Genomic DNA, 20,212 nt, shown 5'->3' with positions numbered 1-20,212 from the left:
AAATAAGGAACGATGACAAAAGTACCTAAAATTTTAAAAATATTTACAAAAGTGCCTGTAAACTTTTTTTATTTACAAAAATACGTTTGATTTAAAATTAATTACAAAAGTACCAAAAAATGAAAATTAATTACAAAAGTACGATTTGTATAATGTCGGTATAATTATGGTATAATTTTAGAATATTAAAACTATAAATCAGATAATTTAAAAATAATATTTGGTTTATTATTGGTATACTTTCAGTATATTTTTGATATATCGATTATAAATTTTTATATATATTTTCTAGTTGATAACATGTATATTTCTTTTATATGTATTTTTCACTATAGTTGGTAATGAACTAGAGAATATGTATATTGTTGGTATAATTTTAGTATATTGCTAGGTTAATATTTAGTATGTGATGTAGTGTAATGTTGATGTAATAATAAAATTTTAGTATATTTTGATGTGTACACTCTTGGTATACTGTTGGTATAATTTTGGTATATTATTAATTTTTAGTAAACGATTTGATGTAATTTTGGTAAATTTTTATTTAATATTAATAAAATCTCAGTATGTATAATGTTGGTATAATTTTGGTATAATTTTAATATAATGTTGATATAATGTTACTTTATTAGTATACTGACATTATACCCAAAGTATACACCGTATGTTTGATATTATTTTTTATTTTTCTGTACTTTTATAAATATTATTAAGATTTTTGTAAATGAAAAAAGTCAACATGTAGTTTTGTAATTATTTTCATTTTTTTTGGTAAATGGTGTATTAAATTTTCTCTATAAATATATAAATAATCAGACTAAAAAGTATTGTGCATATCTAAAATAGACGTTATACACTTTAGTAACTAACATGTTATTTGTTATATTTGGTAACCTAACAATTATTTCCATTATAATGGAAACCTATGCAATGTATTCATTGAAGGCAAAATTTTACTTATGTGCCTATGTAAAAATTGTCTACTAACCCAACTTTTGTCATGTAAGAACGCGCATAGTTAGCAAGACAATAGATTAAAGGCCTAATCATTCAAAAACCCCTTACTTTTAAACTTTTTTTCAATTCCATCCCGACGTTGAAAATTTGTCAATTTTACCCACTTTTAAATTTTCCGTTTTCAATTGTACCCCAATATTTTAATTTTTGTTAATTTTTTTACTTAAATGATGAAATCATTCAATTAATTAAGTATAAACATGAAATTAAATTCTTTTTTATTCAAAAAAGTACAAATAAGTCCTTTATTTTAAAAACTAACTAAAAACCATAATCAAATTAACACTAATTTAAATTCTTAATTAATTTAACTAAATTTAAATAAATTTTAAAAATATACAATTAATATATGCGAGACATGGAGAATGTTTTAAACAAATTTTCAAACGTAAAAGACGTTAATTTAATTTTTCAGGGTACAATTGAAACACAAAAATGCAAAATAGGGTAAAATTGACAAATTTTCAACGTCAGGGTATGATTGAAAAAGGGCTAAAAGATCGGGGGTTTTTAAAACATTAGGCCTAGATTAAATGCCACACTAAGGATCATGTACCATTGAAAAATCTACATACAGAAGATCGTACGGTTAAGACAACATACACGAAGAACATACAGCTGGAATTTTTTTGTCATATAAGCAAAATTTTGTTTGAAATGAATGAAAAATGTCGTTGTGTCGAAAATAAAAGTTGAATTATAAAAATATAACAAATGAAAGTTTGGTTATTAAGTTGTAAAAGACAATAGTTCGATAACCACAAAACATTTTAATCCATGACTAATAATAATTATTTTCAATTCCCTTGACTGATATTCACCCATATTCTACGTTCATGTTCATATTTCTCATTAAGGTGACATATTTTTTTTTCAAAGACTAAAATTTCCATTAATAACAACAGATATTACATAAACGGTTTCTCAACATATTGAGTTAACTATTCTAAAAAAGATGATGAGAGCTGTAAAAATACAGTCATCGACTAGCACTAATCTAACTACCAAGGATCACCTAAATATATAGGCTAAAATAACTAGATCTAATAATTAAATTTAGACTTTTTGAACATATATTATAAGGGAGCCAAGACACTGAACGTTCCAACATAGAGTTTTCAAAAACCTCGGTGGTCTTGCCGCAGGATCCACCGTATGATCAGCCTCTCCACCTGCATAGTCCCAGATAATACGTGTGGCTCAGTTTCACTAAAGATTCCATCAACATTAGTTATGTATTTAAATGGTACCATTTTAGTGTCAATACTTAACTCGAACTTTTTTTTTTGTAGTGGGCTTTTTAATTTTCTTATCTTTAATTTTAAAATTTCTAACATTTCGCTAAACTATAATAATTCCTAGCATTTTACTAACAAAAATAAATTACTAATAATAAATAATTAACCAAAAAGTATAACAATTACGGTTGTCTATTAATTTTCTAAATTATACTAAATATTATAATTTATAACATTTTAAAAAATTATACTAATTTCTAATTTAAATTATATTAACATGAACTCATCTCTTGTAGTCCGCAGAAAAAATATACTCGCTTAACTTAGAAAAAATACACCTCCAAATTCTTCATGTGTAACTCCGAAAAAACGCTTCTGCTCTAAAGTTAGAATTGAGAGAAATTGTGAAAATAAAAAAATGAGAGAGGAATTGTGAGTTGCAATGGATTTTCTCAACGGAGAAAGTCCCAATTTATGGAGAGCAGTGTTAACACGATTGCGGATTCCCTGCAAGGAATCACTGTTAACACAAATCTGAAAAATACAATTGCAATTGGTGTTAAACTCAGCTGATTAACAGTAAACAATTATGTATTGCGAGTTGGTGAGCAATCCGCAATATACAATTGCGGCGGATTCCGTGGGCCCAGACATTATACGGGAATGTTTTTCTTAAATAGGAACCCTTCAGTCAAAAACTCATGGAGTGAGAGTGATGATGGTTTATAGAAAAATTAAATGTGCCAAAAACATTTACTCATCAAATTACCGTCTGTTCTTGTGTTAATAATTAAATACAAATTATATGTCAAATCAAAAGTGAAGATGAAAGGTACTATTAAATTCATAAGAAAATCATAATAAATTTATTAATAATGCTATTATATTATATTTTTTACTTTTTTTATATATATTTAAATAGTGATGAAATCATAAAAAAAATACTCTTTCCGGTCTATAATATTTGTCATATTTGGTTATTTCACATAAATTAAAAAAAGTAATAAATAAGCCTAATGGTGAAAAAATCCAAACTTGTACGACTTATTGCAATTTAATCCAAACCTATTAGTTTTTATAATAATAACCAATTTTTTTTCCTTTGCAATAATAGCCAAATTGATCGTCAAATTTGTTGTTTTCACTTAGAATATTAAGTTATTAGTATTTTTTGATAAATAATAATATATTATAAGTCACAAAAAGTGGCAAAAACACTCAAAACAATTCACATAAAAAGTGCAATTGGCTATAATTACAACGAAAAAATACAATTTGTCTATTATTACAAAAATTAAAAGGTTTGGATTAAAAAACGACAAATCTCAAAGCTTTGGATTTTTTCACATAAATATGTCTTGATTTATATATAATTTTACTAAATTATTTATAGTAATTATTACTATTTAATGTTTGACTAGTTCTTTTAATCTTACCAAGTTATTTATTTTTAGGGATAAATTTCGAAAAATACCAATAAATGCTTTCTTGAAACTTTAAAATGACAAATATTATAGACCAAAAAAATTTATCAATTGCGACAAATGTTGTGAACCGGAGGGAATAGATGTTAATTTTAGAAAAAGAATTGAAGTGATAGTACTCCCTCCGTAATGTTTAAGAAGGGACATATCCCATGTTTTTGTTCCATCTAAAAATGTAATATCATATTTTCTGTGCTAAGTTATATTGAATTTCCACTTTTATCCCTTTAACTATTTCAATATGCATTAAATGCAACTCAATTTACAATATATTTATTCTATAAAAAAATCACGAACCTTACATGAACTTTCATTTTAATCACGATTTTTAAAAAAATTCATATAAAACTATGACCTTTTATATTTTTTTAAAACTATCACCGATTATTTTCCGGTGTATTTTTACCTTTTATTTTTCTTCAAATCAGTCGGATCTCGGTTGCCACGTCAGCAAAAATACACTGAAAATCAATTTGATGATAGGTTTGAAAAAAAAAATGAAAGTTCATGATTTTATATGGTAACTTTTAAGAGTCATGATTAAAATAAAAATTCGTGTAAAGGTCATGGTTTTTTTATGGAATTAACCCTAAACTAAAATATTGTCTTATTTTATTAATTTTTATGCAAAACTCATTTGTCCCTTTTTAAACAGGATGGAGAAAGTATATGATAAAAAAAATAGATAATATCATACAAGTTCACAAACTTTATGCGTTTTCTCAATTTAATCACGCTTTTTAAAATTTGTCATAGAAATACACAAGGTTTTATATTTTCCTAAATCCATATACGATGTTGCGGTGACACTCATTTATTGGTACAATATATTGAGGTGAAAATCATTTTTTACCAATGAATGAGTGTCATGTTAACACCGTATGAATTTAAACAAAATTAAAAGTTGATATATTTTTATGATAAATTTTAAAAGATTTGATTAAATTAAAAAACGTCTAAAGTTGATAAATTTTTATAATATTAATTTAAAAAAAAATCGGAAATAATGAATGACCGGCATGACAAAGAAGGTGGTCGATCATCCGACAATTAGCTAAATAGGGTAAGTACGTGGCAACATTACAAATATCGTATGTTTAATTTATTTTAGGCTTAATTTCTTAAAAAACCCCCACCTTGCATTTTTTTTTCGTTTATACCCTGACCTTGTAAAAACACCATTTGTACCCAATTTTGAGTTTTTATGTTTCATCTCTACCCAAAAGCATTAAATTGTACTCTTTTCATTTGAAAAAAAGTTTAAAACAATCCTTCATTTTTAACTTATATACGAATTAGATATTAATGTTATTAATAGTACAAAAATACCATCTTTTTCAAAAAATTAAAAATAATAATAATTTTTTTTAGTTTTTTTAAAAAATATTTCGAATTTTTTTTAATTTTTTCAACTTTTTTAAAATATTTCTGACAAAAAAAATTAAAAATAATAATAATTTTTTTAATTTTTTATTATTTTATCAAATTAAAAAAATTAATTAATTATTTGGATGTATTTGATTATTTTTTAAGTTTAAGGATTTATTTGTATATTTTAAAATAGAAAAAAGTATGTTTTAAACTCTTTTCCAAATAAAAAAAAGTACAATTTAATGCTTTTGGGTAGAGATGAAACATAAAAATCCAAAATTGGGTACAAATGGTGTTTTTACAAGGTCAGGGTATAAACGAAGAAAAAGTGCAAGGTGGGGGTTTTTTAAGGAATTAAGCCTTTATTTTACAAGCGCTTTTCTCCCTACAAGAAAAAAAAAGTCCATCTATCAATGGCGGATGCACATGTTATATGGTGGGGTCCATGGACCCCATCCTTTTTCAAGAAATGAAAATTATATATCTATACATATAATTAGAGAAAAAAATTAAGACACTTCTTACCCTAAATTAATAAATGGTCGCATGCAACCACCATTTGACACAAGGATTATGACATTGAAATGCTAAATTTATTTATTTTAGTTTTCTGAATATTCAGTATTTAGAGAACAGCTCTTTATTTTTATTTTTAAATTATAATCAAGGTATGCCTTTTGAGTTCGATGTAATTACTGGTAGAAAAAAGCTACATATTTTAAGAGAGTGTTAGTCTAATTGAGATGCACGTTTATATTTTTTTTGTTTTTTCACTTTTAAAATATTATTTATAAAAATAATTAATATTCACTTAAAAATCATTATATTAATATCTGTGATGGTAACAAAATTATCAATTTTGATGGAATTGTAAAATTTTCAAAAAAAAGTAGCGATCAAGAAGTTTAATTATTTTTTCATAGTATATTTGCTATGAAAAATGGTGAATGGAATGAGTTTTTCTGCAACAAAATGGGTAAAACAAATTGAAAGAAAAGAATGATTAGTGGTAATTAATTGCCCATACATATATTAAAAATGATATTTATAATAACACGAATAATGATGTAATTATCCAATAGTATCAGACAATAATATTACATTATTTTGGTCTGTTTTAAGTCATAGACTCTAGTGTGTGTCACTTCTTGTGCGAAAAATTTAAGTTTAGCTTTGCCAATTTTTGTAATTTTTTAATATATTTATTATTCATCAAAAACGATATTTTAACTAAAATTTATTTATCTTTATAATTCAGTTTTTTAATATATAAATATGGACCCTAGCATATGAATTTTTTGGATGGCCACTGCCATCTACTCTATCTTTATTTCTTCCGCCCTTTATTTATATGTCACACTACCAGGCTATATATGTATTTAAGAATTTCCTGATAAAATAATGTTAACGTGACGTGATTTACAATCTTAACCAGTTTTGTCTTTTTTCAAAAATCTTAACACAATTTGAAGAACTTATGAAACTCCAGTTTTGTCTTTTTTTTTTTCAAAAATCTTAACAAAATTTGAAGAACTTATGAAATTATGTATTTTATTTTGGCCAAATATTGTAAATAGGCCAAATCTTTCACAAAAATTCTGACCTTTCAATTTTGTCGATTTTTGCCAAAAACATATTATTTGGTTTCAATTATGGCCAACTATCAATTTGATTTCAATTTGTCTATGTGGCTCCTACGTGATATGCACATATATTGAAAGGTCAGGACTTTTGTGAAATCAAATAATCCATTTTTGGCCAAAAGCGAAAAAATTGAAAGGTCAGGAATTTTGTGAAACTAAATAATCAGTTTTTGGCCAAAATCGACAAAATTGAAAGATCGGGACTTTTGTGAAACTTTTGTGAAAGGTTTGACCTTTTTACGACATTTGGCTTTTATTTTCACTTTCTTGCCCTCAAGCAAAAGCAAAATAAAAATAAATATTTAGCACAAATGGCTTAATTCCAATCTGTCTCTATACCGAATAAAAATAAATTATCCTAAAAGTATATAAGAAAAAAATACAATATGATAGGATAGGATAAGATAAAATCAAAAATTATAAATAATTAATATACACCTAAATCAACGAGTTACAATTCAATTGATATATCGTAGGTTCTATTTCTTTCATAAACAAATTGTCTTCCTCCAATTATCAAAAAATATTAATATACGCTAAAAAAATTAAATTTAATATTAATATTAATTATCATAATCGTTGAAGAATTAGATTAAATTTATTATCTTTCTAATTTTAGATATTAAATAAAATATCATTTTTACAAATAATTGTAAATATAAGTAAAATAATTCTGAAAAAACAATGATTTTAATTCTATTTAAAAAATAATGTAGTTTAGTGATTGGTCCCTGTCAAAGTTCAATTGTATTTTGAGATAGAAATTCTACCTAAGGTGAGAATAACCCACAAGTTTTAACCTTTAGTGGCAATATAATAGCCTAAATAAGCAACTAAATACTTAGTCCAATGGCTAAGGAGTGAGGCATCAAGTCGAAGGGGGCGTGGGTTCAAATCCCCTCATGGACAAAAAGAAGATGAAGATATTGAAAAATATTTGGAAAAAGGCTCGAAGCGTCAGAAGCGTCAGAAGCAAGCGGTTGCGGCATCGTCCGCCATGTTTGGCGAGTTTGGAATAGCGATGCATTTAACGTAGACGATGTGGATGGCGTGAATGGCGATTAAATTTATAAATAGTAGTATATCTATAATTTGTTTGTAATAATGTAGTTCTATCTCTATTAAAAAAAAAAAAAAAACTTAATCCAAATTATTGCTCATCATTTAGTGATCTTATATAAAGGGCACAAAGCAGCATTACATGATATTCTATCAAAAAAAACATTTTTTCCACCTTTTAAAAAAAAATCAAATACTTTCTTTATTTATTTAATATTTAAATTTGACCACACATTTCAAACAAATAGTTTTTCTAATTTTTTTCATCTTACTTATTTATTTACTTATTTAATATTTAAATTTCAAAATATTAATATTTTAATAAATTTTTAAATACTAATATTTATTTACTTATTTAATATTAATTTTAATTTTAAAAATATATGAAATTTTAAATTTTAAAAATATAAAAAATATTAAAAATATTTTTTCCGTCTCATAAAAATAAAAAAAATAGGCACTTTTTTGTCATATAAAAAAATAGCCATATTTATTATTAATTAAATATAAAATATTTGATAAGTTTTTGAAATGTATAAAAATATTAGTAATAAAGCTTAAAAAAGACAAAAAAAAAATAAGAAAAAGATTTCGAACAACGAATACGTATCAATTATGTACTATATATGTATTAGAGATGTATCAAGTATGTACTGTATATGTATCAGAGATGTATCTAATATGTATCGAAGATGCATCATATATTTTTCAAATACCTTTAGTATGTATCAAATATACATCAGTTGATTCAATTAAATTGATAAAAGAAAAAAATAACAATTTAATTAATTCAATTAATTAAAATTCAATTTACTACATCTAAAAAATATAGCGTAGGTATATCAAATATGTATAGTAAATATATATGTAAAGCATGTATTAAAATTTTCGATAAGTTTTTGAGACGTATAAAAATATTAATAATAGAACTTAAAAAAGACATAAAAAATAAGGAAAAAGTTTCGAACAACGAATACGGATTTATAAGTGTCAATTATGCATTGGATATGTATCGGATACATATCGGAGATGCATTAAATATATTTTCCAAATACCTTTTGTATGTATCAAATATATATCGGTTGATTCAATTAAATTGATAAAAAAAATTAAAATTTAATTAATTAAATTTTCAATTTACTATATCTAATTCACTTCTTAATCCAAGATTCAAAAAAATTAATTCAATTATTTATATTTTTAAATTTAAATTAAAGTTAATATTTTTAAAATTAATTTAGAACAAATTAATTTATAGCATAATTTAAATAAATAAATATATAAATAATTATTTATGAAAAGAAATATATAAATAATATTTTTGATATATTTAATAAAATAAAAAATGCATTTAGTGCCTTTTGAATTGTTAAAATTGAATAATGCAAAAGACATGTGTCTTTTGAATTGTTCAAATTTGAACAATTCATATCTCACTAACTCGCACATCATGTGGGTCAGCTATACTAGTGCACCAGCAAAGCTGGTGCACTAGACAAAGCGTCGCGTCAAGTTTTCTGACGCGCGCTTTGAGATCAGCGTGATGTGATGCGCGCTAGTTTAGTCAAAAAATATATAGCAGTTATAATATTTTAGAGTTTTTTTAGTAAACATGAAATTTTTTAAAGAAAAAGATAATTATATGATGTGGGCTCAAAAAGTGTCTACTTCTGTAATTATTCCAAAAAAAAAAGTCCATCTACTCTATCTTTATTTCTGCCGCCCCTTGTTTATATGTAACACTACCAGGCTATATAAATGTATTAAAGAATTTCCTGATAAAATAATGTTAATGTGACGTGATTCACAATCTTAACCAGTTTTTTCTTTTTAACAAAATTTGAAGAATTTATGAAACTATGTATTTTATTTTCACTTTCTTGCCATCAAACAAAAGCAAATAAAAATAAATATTTAGCACAAATGGCTTAATTCCAGTCTGTCTCTATACCGAATATAAAATAAATTATCCTATAAATATTAAAGAAAAAAATACTATATGATAGGATAAGATAAAATAAAAAATATAAATAATTAATATAATACCAAAACCAACGAGTTACAATTCAATTGACATGTCGTGGGTTCTATTTCTTTCAAGAACAAACTGTCTTCCTCCAATTATCAAAAAAATTAATATATGCTAAAAAAATCTTTAATTTAATTTTAATATTAATTATCATAATCTTTCAAGAATTAGATTAAATTTATTATTTTTCTAATTTTAGATATTAAATAAAATATCATTTTTACAAATAATTATAAATATAATTAAAATAATTTTGAAAAAACAATAATTTTAATTCTATTTAAAAAATTCTGTATTGGTCCAGGTCAAAGTTCAATTATATTTTGAGATAGAAATTCTACCTAAGGTGAGAATAACCCACAAGTTTTAACCTTTAGTGGCAATATAATAGCCTAAATAAGTAACTAAATACTTAGTCCAAATTAATGCTCATCATTTAGTGATCTTATATAAAGGGCACAAAGCAGCATTACATGACATTCTATCAAAATATGGAAAATTCTAAAAGCCAAAAGCATTTTGTCCTCGTACATGGGGCATGCCATGGAGCTTGGTGTTGGTACAAAGTCAAGCCGCTGCTCGAGTCCTCCGGCCACCGTGTCACAGCGCTCAACATGGCGGCTTCCGGCATAGACATGACGGCAATACAAGACGTTCATACAATTGAAGAATACACTAAGCCTTTGTTGGAATTTTTGGAAAAGTTACCAAAAAATAATGAGAAGGTTATAGTTGTTGGACATAGCCTTGGTGGCTTCAATTTAGCTGTTGCTATGGAGAAATTTCCAGAAAAGATTGATGTTGCTGTTTTCTTAACAGCTTTCATGCCGGATATTGATCATCGTCCGTCTTTTATCTTGGATCAGGTATTCACAATATTGGTCACTAAATTAAAATAATTTTTTCTCGCAGTCTCGGCGTAATATATATATATTTATTTATAGTTTCAATTTATAATCATAAGTTCTTAAATTTTGAATGAAATGACGCCAAATTAAAATACAACTTCAATGCAGTGCTATATTCTCATTTTAATCACGTAGTTCACAAACTTTACACGTTTTCTCATTTTAATCACGTAGTTTAAATTTTGTCATGTTTATGCACGAACTACCACTTTTTTCAAATTCATACACGGTACTGAGGTGCCACGGTTCCATTGGTGTAGTTCGCTGAGGTGGAGGTCATTTTAAACTAATGAATAAGTGCTATCTCAGCGCCGTGTATGAATTTTAAAAAAAAATGATAGTTCGTGCATGAAAATGATAAAATTTAAACCGTGTGATTAAAATGAGAGAACGTGTAAAGTTCGTGTTTGTTTTGACATTAATCCTTTTTATAATATTAAGATATCGTATTAATAAAATATAAAAAGTTAAAATATAAAAAATATATAACTTTTATTTATTTATTAATCATTATTACAGTTTGTTATATAAATATAATATTTTTTTTATGATGAATAAATAATTTTACATTATTAATTTTTTCAGTTTTATAATTGTTTGATGACTAGTTTCAAAGAAAAATTACAAATCAATTTTACAGATTACAAATCAATTTTAAAAATTTATTATTTATTTGGTTTGATTTTGGTTAAAATTATTAAGTCAAATCAAAATTGGTTTGATTTTGGTTAAAATTATTAAGTCAAATCAAAATATATACATCTCTAGTGATGGCTGCTAGGTTGTCTAGCCATCCCTCACTTTAGTCAAGTTTGACTGGAGTAATCATATTTACTTCCAAAATGTTATCATAATCACTTCCAACATCAAAAATTCTTTATTTCTTTTAACCTTTGAAAAAAAAACACAATTCTTTATTTCTTAATCATTAATACATTATATTAAGAGATTTTTTTTTGATGAATAATAATTTTATAAAAAGCCACGAGAAATGGCAAAGAACCGAAACTCTAAACTTTCGCACGAGAAGTGAATTACAAAGAAGTAAACTAGAGGCTTAGGCAAATAGCAACGGAACAAAAGAACAAACGATCAAACGTCCGAAATAAAAATACATTATATTAAGAGATTTAATGAGATACATTTTATTTATTTCCAAAATGTTCTTATATAAAGATATGTGGATACATATTAAATTTTTTATTTTCTATCTTGATTTAGGTTTGATTTGATTGGATGAATCATATTTAATTTGGTTAGATGGATGACTTTAGATAAGTGTCAATTAAAATATGATCAGATAAAACATTGTAACCCTTGAACTTATATTAATAATATATTTAAAAAAATTATAATTTAATAAATACAAACTTAAAAATTATACTCATTAAGCTTATATATATACATATCCTTAAATTTATATTTTAATATATTTAAATAAAATCATAATATTATAAAACTTATTGAACTAAGGGCTTTAATTTAATTTTTAATATTTAGTGATATTTTAATTTTGAAAAACTAGTTTTTTTATCTTTTGATTTTTTTAGTATTAAAAATTAAATAAAGAAAAATAATTTTAAAATAAGAAAAATAATTTTTTTTAAATATATTAAGCCATTGAACTCTATAATTTATAATTTATATTTATATTTGTGGCAAAATTAAATTGAAGGACCAAGTTATTTTTTTAATTAAGTCCTATAATTCAGTTGAATATCAACGAAATTAGACAGAGGGACTAAATCCATGATAAAAATAAATACGGAGAATCATATTATTTGATTTTAAAATTAGAGAGACGAAGGTATAAATTATAATATATTTGGAGTCTCAGAGTAATCTCCTGATAATTATTTTATAAAAAATTAAAAAAATAGAATAGAATTAAATCCAACAACAAAAGATAAAAATCAAATAATTTTATTGACAATTTTCAATTTTTTTAATCATCAGTCCATAAAATTTAAATTGTAAGTCTTCTTTTCAATTTATCTTTGTATAATGTAATATCTCTGACGTCACTAAAGTTTTACTTTTATTAAAATTTAATGACATGAAAACCATAGTCTTATTTAGACGGACAAAAAACAATATTTCAATAAAAATAGTCACATCATTGTAACATGACGTCATTAAATTCTAATAAAAATAAAATTAAAATATTATCATGAATTACAACGATTATAGTTGAGAGGATATATAGGTACGAATTCAAATTTAGAGATTTTGGAGGAAATGGATGAAAGTTGGAAAAGAGTCCATAAAATTACTTATTTATTTCTCAAAGATACTTGAATTTATTTATTGGAAATGTATTAATTCTAACTTGAATTTAATTTTTATGTTTCTTTCATATGTAAAGTTTGATGAACGGACACCAACCGAGACATGGCTTGATACTCAATTTGCACCCTACAGCAGCTCTCTGCAGCATCTCACTACAATATTTTTTGGCCCCAAAGTTACGGCCTCCAAATTCTATCAACTGAGCCCTGTCGAGGTACATTTTTCCATTTTATATTTAAAAATCACAAACTTTAGAATCTTTTGAAAATTTAGTATGATTTTAATTTTTAACGGATACCAATTTTTGAATTTTTGCAATTTGAAACAGTGAGAAATTTTCCATTTAAAAATTGTGGATGTGAATGACGAAATATTGTATATTCCGACTGTCATATCAGCATTTTTTAACGAAAAGTTTTTTGGTGTTTCGAATTGTAAAACAATAATAATTCTAGTTTAAATTGTCAAAATTAAAAATTCAAGTTAAAGTTGTAAAATACGCTAAAGTTTATGATTTTTTAACCTATTAGGCTATTTTGTTAATGTCAAACTGATACTCAGTGAAATTGAATAAATATATTTTTGGTTTGAGATAAAATTATCACAATTAATAAAAAAAAATTAATTTATGAAAAAAAATTAAACTTTTAAATCATTACAGCTTAAATAATTAATTTGCATTGTAATTTTTTGAAGGATCGTGAATTGGCGAAGGCTTTGTTAAGGCCATCGTCATTTTTCGTGTATGATTTGTCGAAGGCGAAAAATTTTTCAACGAAAGGATATGGATCAGTGAAAAGGGTTTATATTTTATGCGGCGAGGATAAAATAATAACTGAGGAATTTCAACGGTGGATGATTGAAAATCATCCAGTTGAGGAAGTGATCAAAATTGACGATGCCGATCATATGGCTATGTTTTCAAAACCAAAAGAACTGGGTCATCGTCTCTTAGAGATTGCTGATAAATATGCTTAAAAATCTCGATGGGCAAAATCTATACATAGGTTCCTCTATTTTATCAGTTTTATTTGAGAGGCTTCTACTTTAAAGTTGTTCACGTTCAGGTCCCTGTACTTAGCAAATTCCATTTTTCATGTTCTTTTGAGAAACTGGAGGAATAAAAAAATTATAAGTAGAGGGATTAAAAAAAACTTAAAAATGAAAAATTAGATAAATAAAGGGACCGGAAGAACAATACAATAGTATAAACGCGCCCTGAATAAAAATGGTATACCATAAGGACTTTTAAATAGGTTAAGCCATTCTCGATGATCCGTCCACTTTTCAATTTCAATTTAGGCCAGTAAGCATTATGTGATATTATAATAATGTGGGAGTAGATTCTCCATCGTTTGGATTGCTATGAGAGCAAAAAAAGTAAAAAAAAATAAACAATTTATTTCTTTTGATTTTGAGAGTGGGAGATGATAATCTTCGGTTTTTAGCTGAAAATCATCTTCTCTAGACTCTTTTTATATTTTTATTTTTTTAAATAAATTGTTATATTTTTAGAGATTGATGTATAATTTTCACGTGTTTTAAATGTTGTAAATTGAAATTTGTTGTGTTAATCATTGGCTGAATATATAGTTTGACCCCTGAATTTGTACCCTTTTACCTATCTAACCTCTAAACTTAACGTCCCACCTATCGAACCTCTGAACTTGTTAAATAATCCGATTTGACCCCTGAACTTGATAAAAACGTAAACATTGAACCCCTCCGTACACAATTTCTTCTAGAATGTTTCAAGTGACAGGTGGCACGGAGGGGTTCAATATTTACGTATTTATTAAGTTTAGGGGTTAAATCGGATTATTTAACAAGTTCAGAGGTTCGATAGGTGAGACGTTAAGTTTAGAGGTTAGATGGGTAAAAGGGTACAAGTTCAGGGGTCAAACTATGTATTAAGCCGTTAATCATTGCATGGAATGTATTGGTAAAACAATCAATGATGAGCATATGGAATAAGAAGAATATGAACCAAACCGGAAGCTATTCTTTTCTTGTGATGTGATTATTGACTTTTATATGGTATATTTTTAAGAAATTACATGTTTTGTTCATAGAAAAGACATGATTATGAGCCCAACTATTAAAATAAAAAGGAGCATAGAAGTTCACATGTCAGATGTTAGTTCGTTTCCCCAAATATATAATTCGCACAAGTATATAATAGGACTATGCAATTCGAGTTATCGATCCCATAAGAAAGGCAATATTTTAAGCACCATTTCAAGCTGCTCTAATTTGTCTAGTGGAAAAAAATTTAGTTTTCAAAGTAGGCTCTTCAAACTAAGAACAAATCCAATTTTAAACTAATCTAATTAAAAGCACAAATAGAAAACAAGATTGTAAGACAAATGGTTGAAGGCGATTTAGGACTAATAATCAATATGTTGTTGATGTCACGATATATGGTTGAAGCATAGGTTTATAGTTCGGAGTATTTTAATACGCTAAATAAAGCTCTCTCGGCTCAAATAACCTAACAAAAGCTTAATTAAATAAACTAATCCAATTAGCAACTCATTTGTATTATCTCAGGTTTTATCGTCAGTTTTCCCGAGGTTTCAATATGGTTTCAATTTAGTTTCCAACTGTGTATGTGTTGATTTTAGTCCACGTGTATAAATTTCGTTGACATATTTTTGGTTTTTAAGTGTTTACATGTGTTGTTATATGTGTGGTTGCATTTGAATTTTAAATCGCGTTATAAATCGAGCATTTTACGAGTTTCGTCCAAAGTTTAAACTATTTTATGGGTTGGAGTACGATCTTCCAATGGTCTTGATTCTTCTTACGTGCCATTTGTTCGATCCATGGATAACATATTACATGCCGTTGGATTTGACGATCTCTGTGGCTTGCTTCTAAATGAGAAATCATGTCTAAACAATGAAAATATGCAGACAGCTGTTGTACCTTCGGTGTTTACAGTCTCTGGTTAGCGATTTCCTCAGTCCTTTTGAGGACGTGGAGGTCAAACTCGTGGACGTGGTTGTCAATCATATTGGCACAATAATTCTGCGCATAATTTTCGCTACGCTCGGTCTTGGCAACCTGATCCTCATTCCTCTCAAGGTTCGGCTTCTCCTTCTATATTTTCTGTCCTTGATCTTTGAGTATAACATGTTTCAATTGCAATGGCAAGGGACACTATGCAAACAAATGTTCATCACCAAAGATTAAGCGTGAAAGTCGTTACTCTGCTCAACCAAACCACCAACAATCTCACCATCCACAGTCAGCATCTCATCTAGCTACCTCTCAAACACAGCCATGGATAATGGACTCCGTAGTAACACATCATTTAACTTCAGATCTCAAAAACCTTCATGCTCCGCTCAATTACGCTTGGCCAGATGGAATAAAACTCGGTGATGGTAAAATAATTCATATCTCTCATATTTGCTCATCTCAATTTCATTCAAATAATAACATGTTTCAATTAAATAATGTTCTTCGTGTTCCTCAAGCTACTGAAAACTTGTTATCTGTTTCTTCATTTAATAAGGCTAACAATGTTTCGATTTAATTCTTTCCTTGTCATTTTAAAATCATGAATATCCGCACGAAGCAGGTCATCCTCTCAAGCCTGGATGATCATGGTCTGTACTCTTTATTTCTCACACCTGTACATGACCGGCCCCTACCTCCACAAGCATACAAATGTTCAATTCCGACTTGGCACGCTCGACTTGGGCATGCAAATATTCGTACAGTTTAGCAGTTATTAGTAAAATCTTTTATTTCTACAAATAATAAAGATTTCAATTTGTGTCATTCTTGTTGTATTAGAAAGAGTCACAAATTTCCATTTCCTGTTTCCGCTAATCTTAGTGAAGGACTTCTTGATTTTATAAGTTATGATGTTTGGGAACCTTCACCGGTTTATTCTGTCGATGGGTGTCGTTACTATGTTATTTTTCATGACAATCTTAGAAAATATTGTTGGCTTTATTTCTTAAACAACAAACCTGATGTTCTTATCACTTTCATCAAATTCCGACATGTCGTGGAAAAGTACATCAATTGTTCAATAAAGTTCTTTTATTCGGATCTCGGTGGTGAATTTATAGCTTTAAGAACTTACCTTTCAGAAAATGGCATTACACAACAAAGTGCTTGTCCTAAAACACCGGAACAGATAGGTTTCGCTGAATGCAAACACAAGCATATTGTTGAAATCAGATTGTCCTTACTAAATCACTCCAATGTGCCATTAAAATACTGGACTTATGCTTTTGATACTACTGTTTATGTTATAAATCGATTACCTACCTCTGTTTTACAAAATAACAATCCATACACCAGTTTGTTTAAATTGATTCCAAATTAAAATGATCCGCGGATATTTGGATGTCTGTGTTATCCTTGGTTACATCCTCATAATAAATTTTCTTCTCGTTCTCGATCCTGTGTATTTCTTGAATATAGCAAGTTACATAAAGGTTATTTGATATTTCATCTGATAAAATCTTCATTTCTCGCCATGTTGTCTTTGCAGAGTAGGCATTTCCATTCAAGTTAAATGATGTGTTGCCCCGTTAGCAGAGTTCAAATTGATCACCACCTACTATTCTGCTTCCTTCGCAACTACCAGTGTCAAATTTAAAAGCATTATCCCAATTTCAGTCCAACTCTACCACTTCACCAACAGCTCAATAAATCCAATCTCCTAATTCTCCATCAACTCTCACCAAGCTACTAAACCAACCGAATCCACCAGTACGACTTCCGATTATTTTAGATGTTGAACGAACAAATTCTCCTAATCCAGCAAACTCTTCAACCTAATCTCATCCATATAGCACCAGATCAACATGTTATTCTGAAGCAATAAAACAAAAGGACCGGCAAGAAGCAATGCATGACGAGGTAACAGCTCTACTACAAAATCAGACTTGGGATCTTGTTCCTCCACCGGCAACACAAAACGTTATCAGCAACAAGTGGGTTTTTCGTATCTAATGGAATCCTAACGGTACAGTACACGCTACAAGGCTCGTCTTGTGGCTAAGGGATTCCATGGAAGACCTGGGATACAACGACCTGGGATTTCGTATCTAACCATTCCCATTTTTTTTCTTGTTTCCTCCGGAAATGGACAGCTTCCTGCACCCACATACCTGAATCATGATCTTCCTTTGACCTTGCATTAGATTCATCTTTCTTGACTCTTAAGTTAAGACTTTTCACAATATATAAAAGAAAGAGTTAATTAGACTGTTTCTATTAAACTCAATCACTAGATTAAACAGAATAACTCTTATCTTACTTTTCTTTTATAAATTTCTATTAAATTAATTAATTATTATATTGATTATTTATTATATAAATTATTAATTTTCCTTCTGTTATTTATTATAAGAACATCTCCAACCCTTTCCACCTAATTTAAATTAGGTGACAAGTGAACTCCAAAGAGTCACCTAATTTAAATTAAATGACAAGGATACTCCATCTCTCATCAAAATAGGTGACTCCCAATTTGGAGTCACCAAATTACTATTCATTTCCCTAAAAAAAAATTACTATTCATTATTTTAATATTTGGTTAAAGTATAATTTTAATATTTATAGTTTGTTTTTATTTAATTCAACACATTTATAATTAAAGACTTAAATATATATAAATATTATTTATTTTTAATATTATAGAATAATTTTACACATGAGAATAAAATATTAAAACCATTTATTTTTTTTATAAATTATTAAAATTAACATAAAAATATTATATAAATAATTTTACGAGATAATAATTTAAAAGTATACATTACTAATTTTACGAGAAAATAATTGTTATATATATTAATTGAACTAATATGTAATAAAAATAAGTTTATGGGTTTAGTTAATAAAAGTGTATAAATATTAAAGTAAAAAAATGATTAAAATATTGAAGATAAAAAGAATATTCTTTTTGGTGTAGGAAAAGGTGATTGTGGGTTGGAGTGAATTTGATGACAAATCACCTAATTAATATTTCGTTTGGTGACAAAAATTTGATGATTTGGGTTGGAGATGGCCTAACTAGCTCGACACCCGTGTATTACACGAGAAATTCTTTGGTGAATAAGTCCACCACGTAGGATTATGAACCATCCATTTAATATGTGACACGTGGCGTAATTATTTACATGAGCCAATTACTAAAAGGCACAATTAGCAATAATTATTTAATGAGTTTTATTTAGAATTAATGCGCCTTTCATTAATTGGCTCATGTAAATAATCACGCCACGTGTTACGTATCAAATGGATGGTTCTTAATCCTACGTGGTGGACTTAGTTCACCTAATAATTTCTCATATTTAACAGGACACTCTTCATTTATATCTAGTACTTCAGTGAGCAAATGAAGTTATAGTATCATCTTTGATAGAATTTCAAATTATGAAACTAAATTTTACTTTAGATATTAGTTATTTTTTCATAAATTATTAAAATTAACATAAAAATATTATATAAATAATTTTACGAGATAATAATTTAAAAGTATACATTACTAATTTTACGAGAAAATAATTGTTATATATATTAATTGAACTAATATGTAATAAAAATAAGTTTATGGGTTTAGTTAATAAAAGTGTATAAATATTAAAGTAAAAAAATGATTAAAATATTGAAGATAAAAAGAATATTCTTTTTGGTGTAGGAAAAGGTGATTGTGGGTTGGAGTGAATTTGATGACAAATCACCTAATTAATATTTCGTTTGGTGACAAAAATTTAATGATTTGGGTTGAAGATGGCATAATTACTAGCTCGACACCCGTGTATTACACGAGAAATTCTTAGGTGAATAAGTCCACCACGTAGGATTATGAACCATCCATTTAATATGTGACACGTGGCGTAATTATTTACATGAGCCAATTTTTTTTTTTTTTTGGTAAAAGATACCATTGCATAAAACGGGCAAAAACACCCACCACAACTACAGAATTCAAGGCTAGCTAAAGCTTAGCCAAACAGCAAACAACCTAATTACAAAAGCTATGCCATCTCCTATACATGTACATAAAACTATCAGACCTGTTCCTGAAACTATACATTTTCAGCATAATATCACTTCTAATCCTTCTCTTAATCATCTCGTCTGTCACAGCAACATTTTCAAAGATCATTTGATTCCTGCCTCTCCAAATGTTATAGATAGT

General features: G+C 27.1%; 1 protein-coding gene across 3 annotated transcripts; it reads left to right on the top strand.

The window, feature by feature from the left end:
- The first annotated feature begins 10,286 nt into the window (after nt 1–10,286).
- LOC126662149 (salicylic acid-binding protein 2-like) lies at nt 10,287–18,370 on the top strand. 3 transcript variants are annotated; one of them, XR_008789730.1, is made up of 4 exons: nt 10,287–10,707; nt 13,115–13,252; nt 13,735–16,427; nt 17,552–18,370. XR_008789730.1 is itself a non-coding variant. In XM_050356042.2 (3 exons), exons 1-3 carry the CDS (start codon nt 10,315–10,317, stop codon nt 14,014–14,016), a joined length of 813 nt encoding a protein of 270 aa, XP_050211999.1. In that variant the 5' UTR covers nt 10,287–10,314; the 3' UTR covers nt 14,017–17,004. The 3 variants fall into 3 exon arrangements, 1 of the variants encoding a protein (XP_050211999.1); XR_008789731.1 differs by lacking the exon at nt 17,552–18,370 and having other exon boundaries at nt 13,735–16,125; nt 16,196–17,004; XM_050356042.2 differs by lacking the exon at nt 17,552–18,370 and having other exon boundaries at nt 13,735–17,004.
- The last annotated feature ends 1,842 nt before the right edge of the window (nt 18,371–20,212 follow it).

The sequence above is a fragment of the Mercurialis annua genome, linkage group LG8 (assembly GCF_937616625.2).
Source record: "Mercurialis annua linkage group LG8, ddMerAnnu1.2, whole genome shotgun sequence".
In the NCBI taxonomy this organism is placed as follows: domain Eukaryota; kingdom Viridiplantae; phylum Streptophyta; class Magnoliopsida; order Malpighiales; family Euphorbiaceae; genus Mercurialis; species Mercurialis annua.
This window is presented reverse-complemented; position numbering and strand designations above follow the sequence as displayed.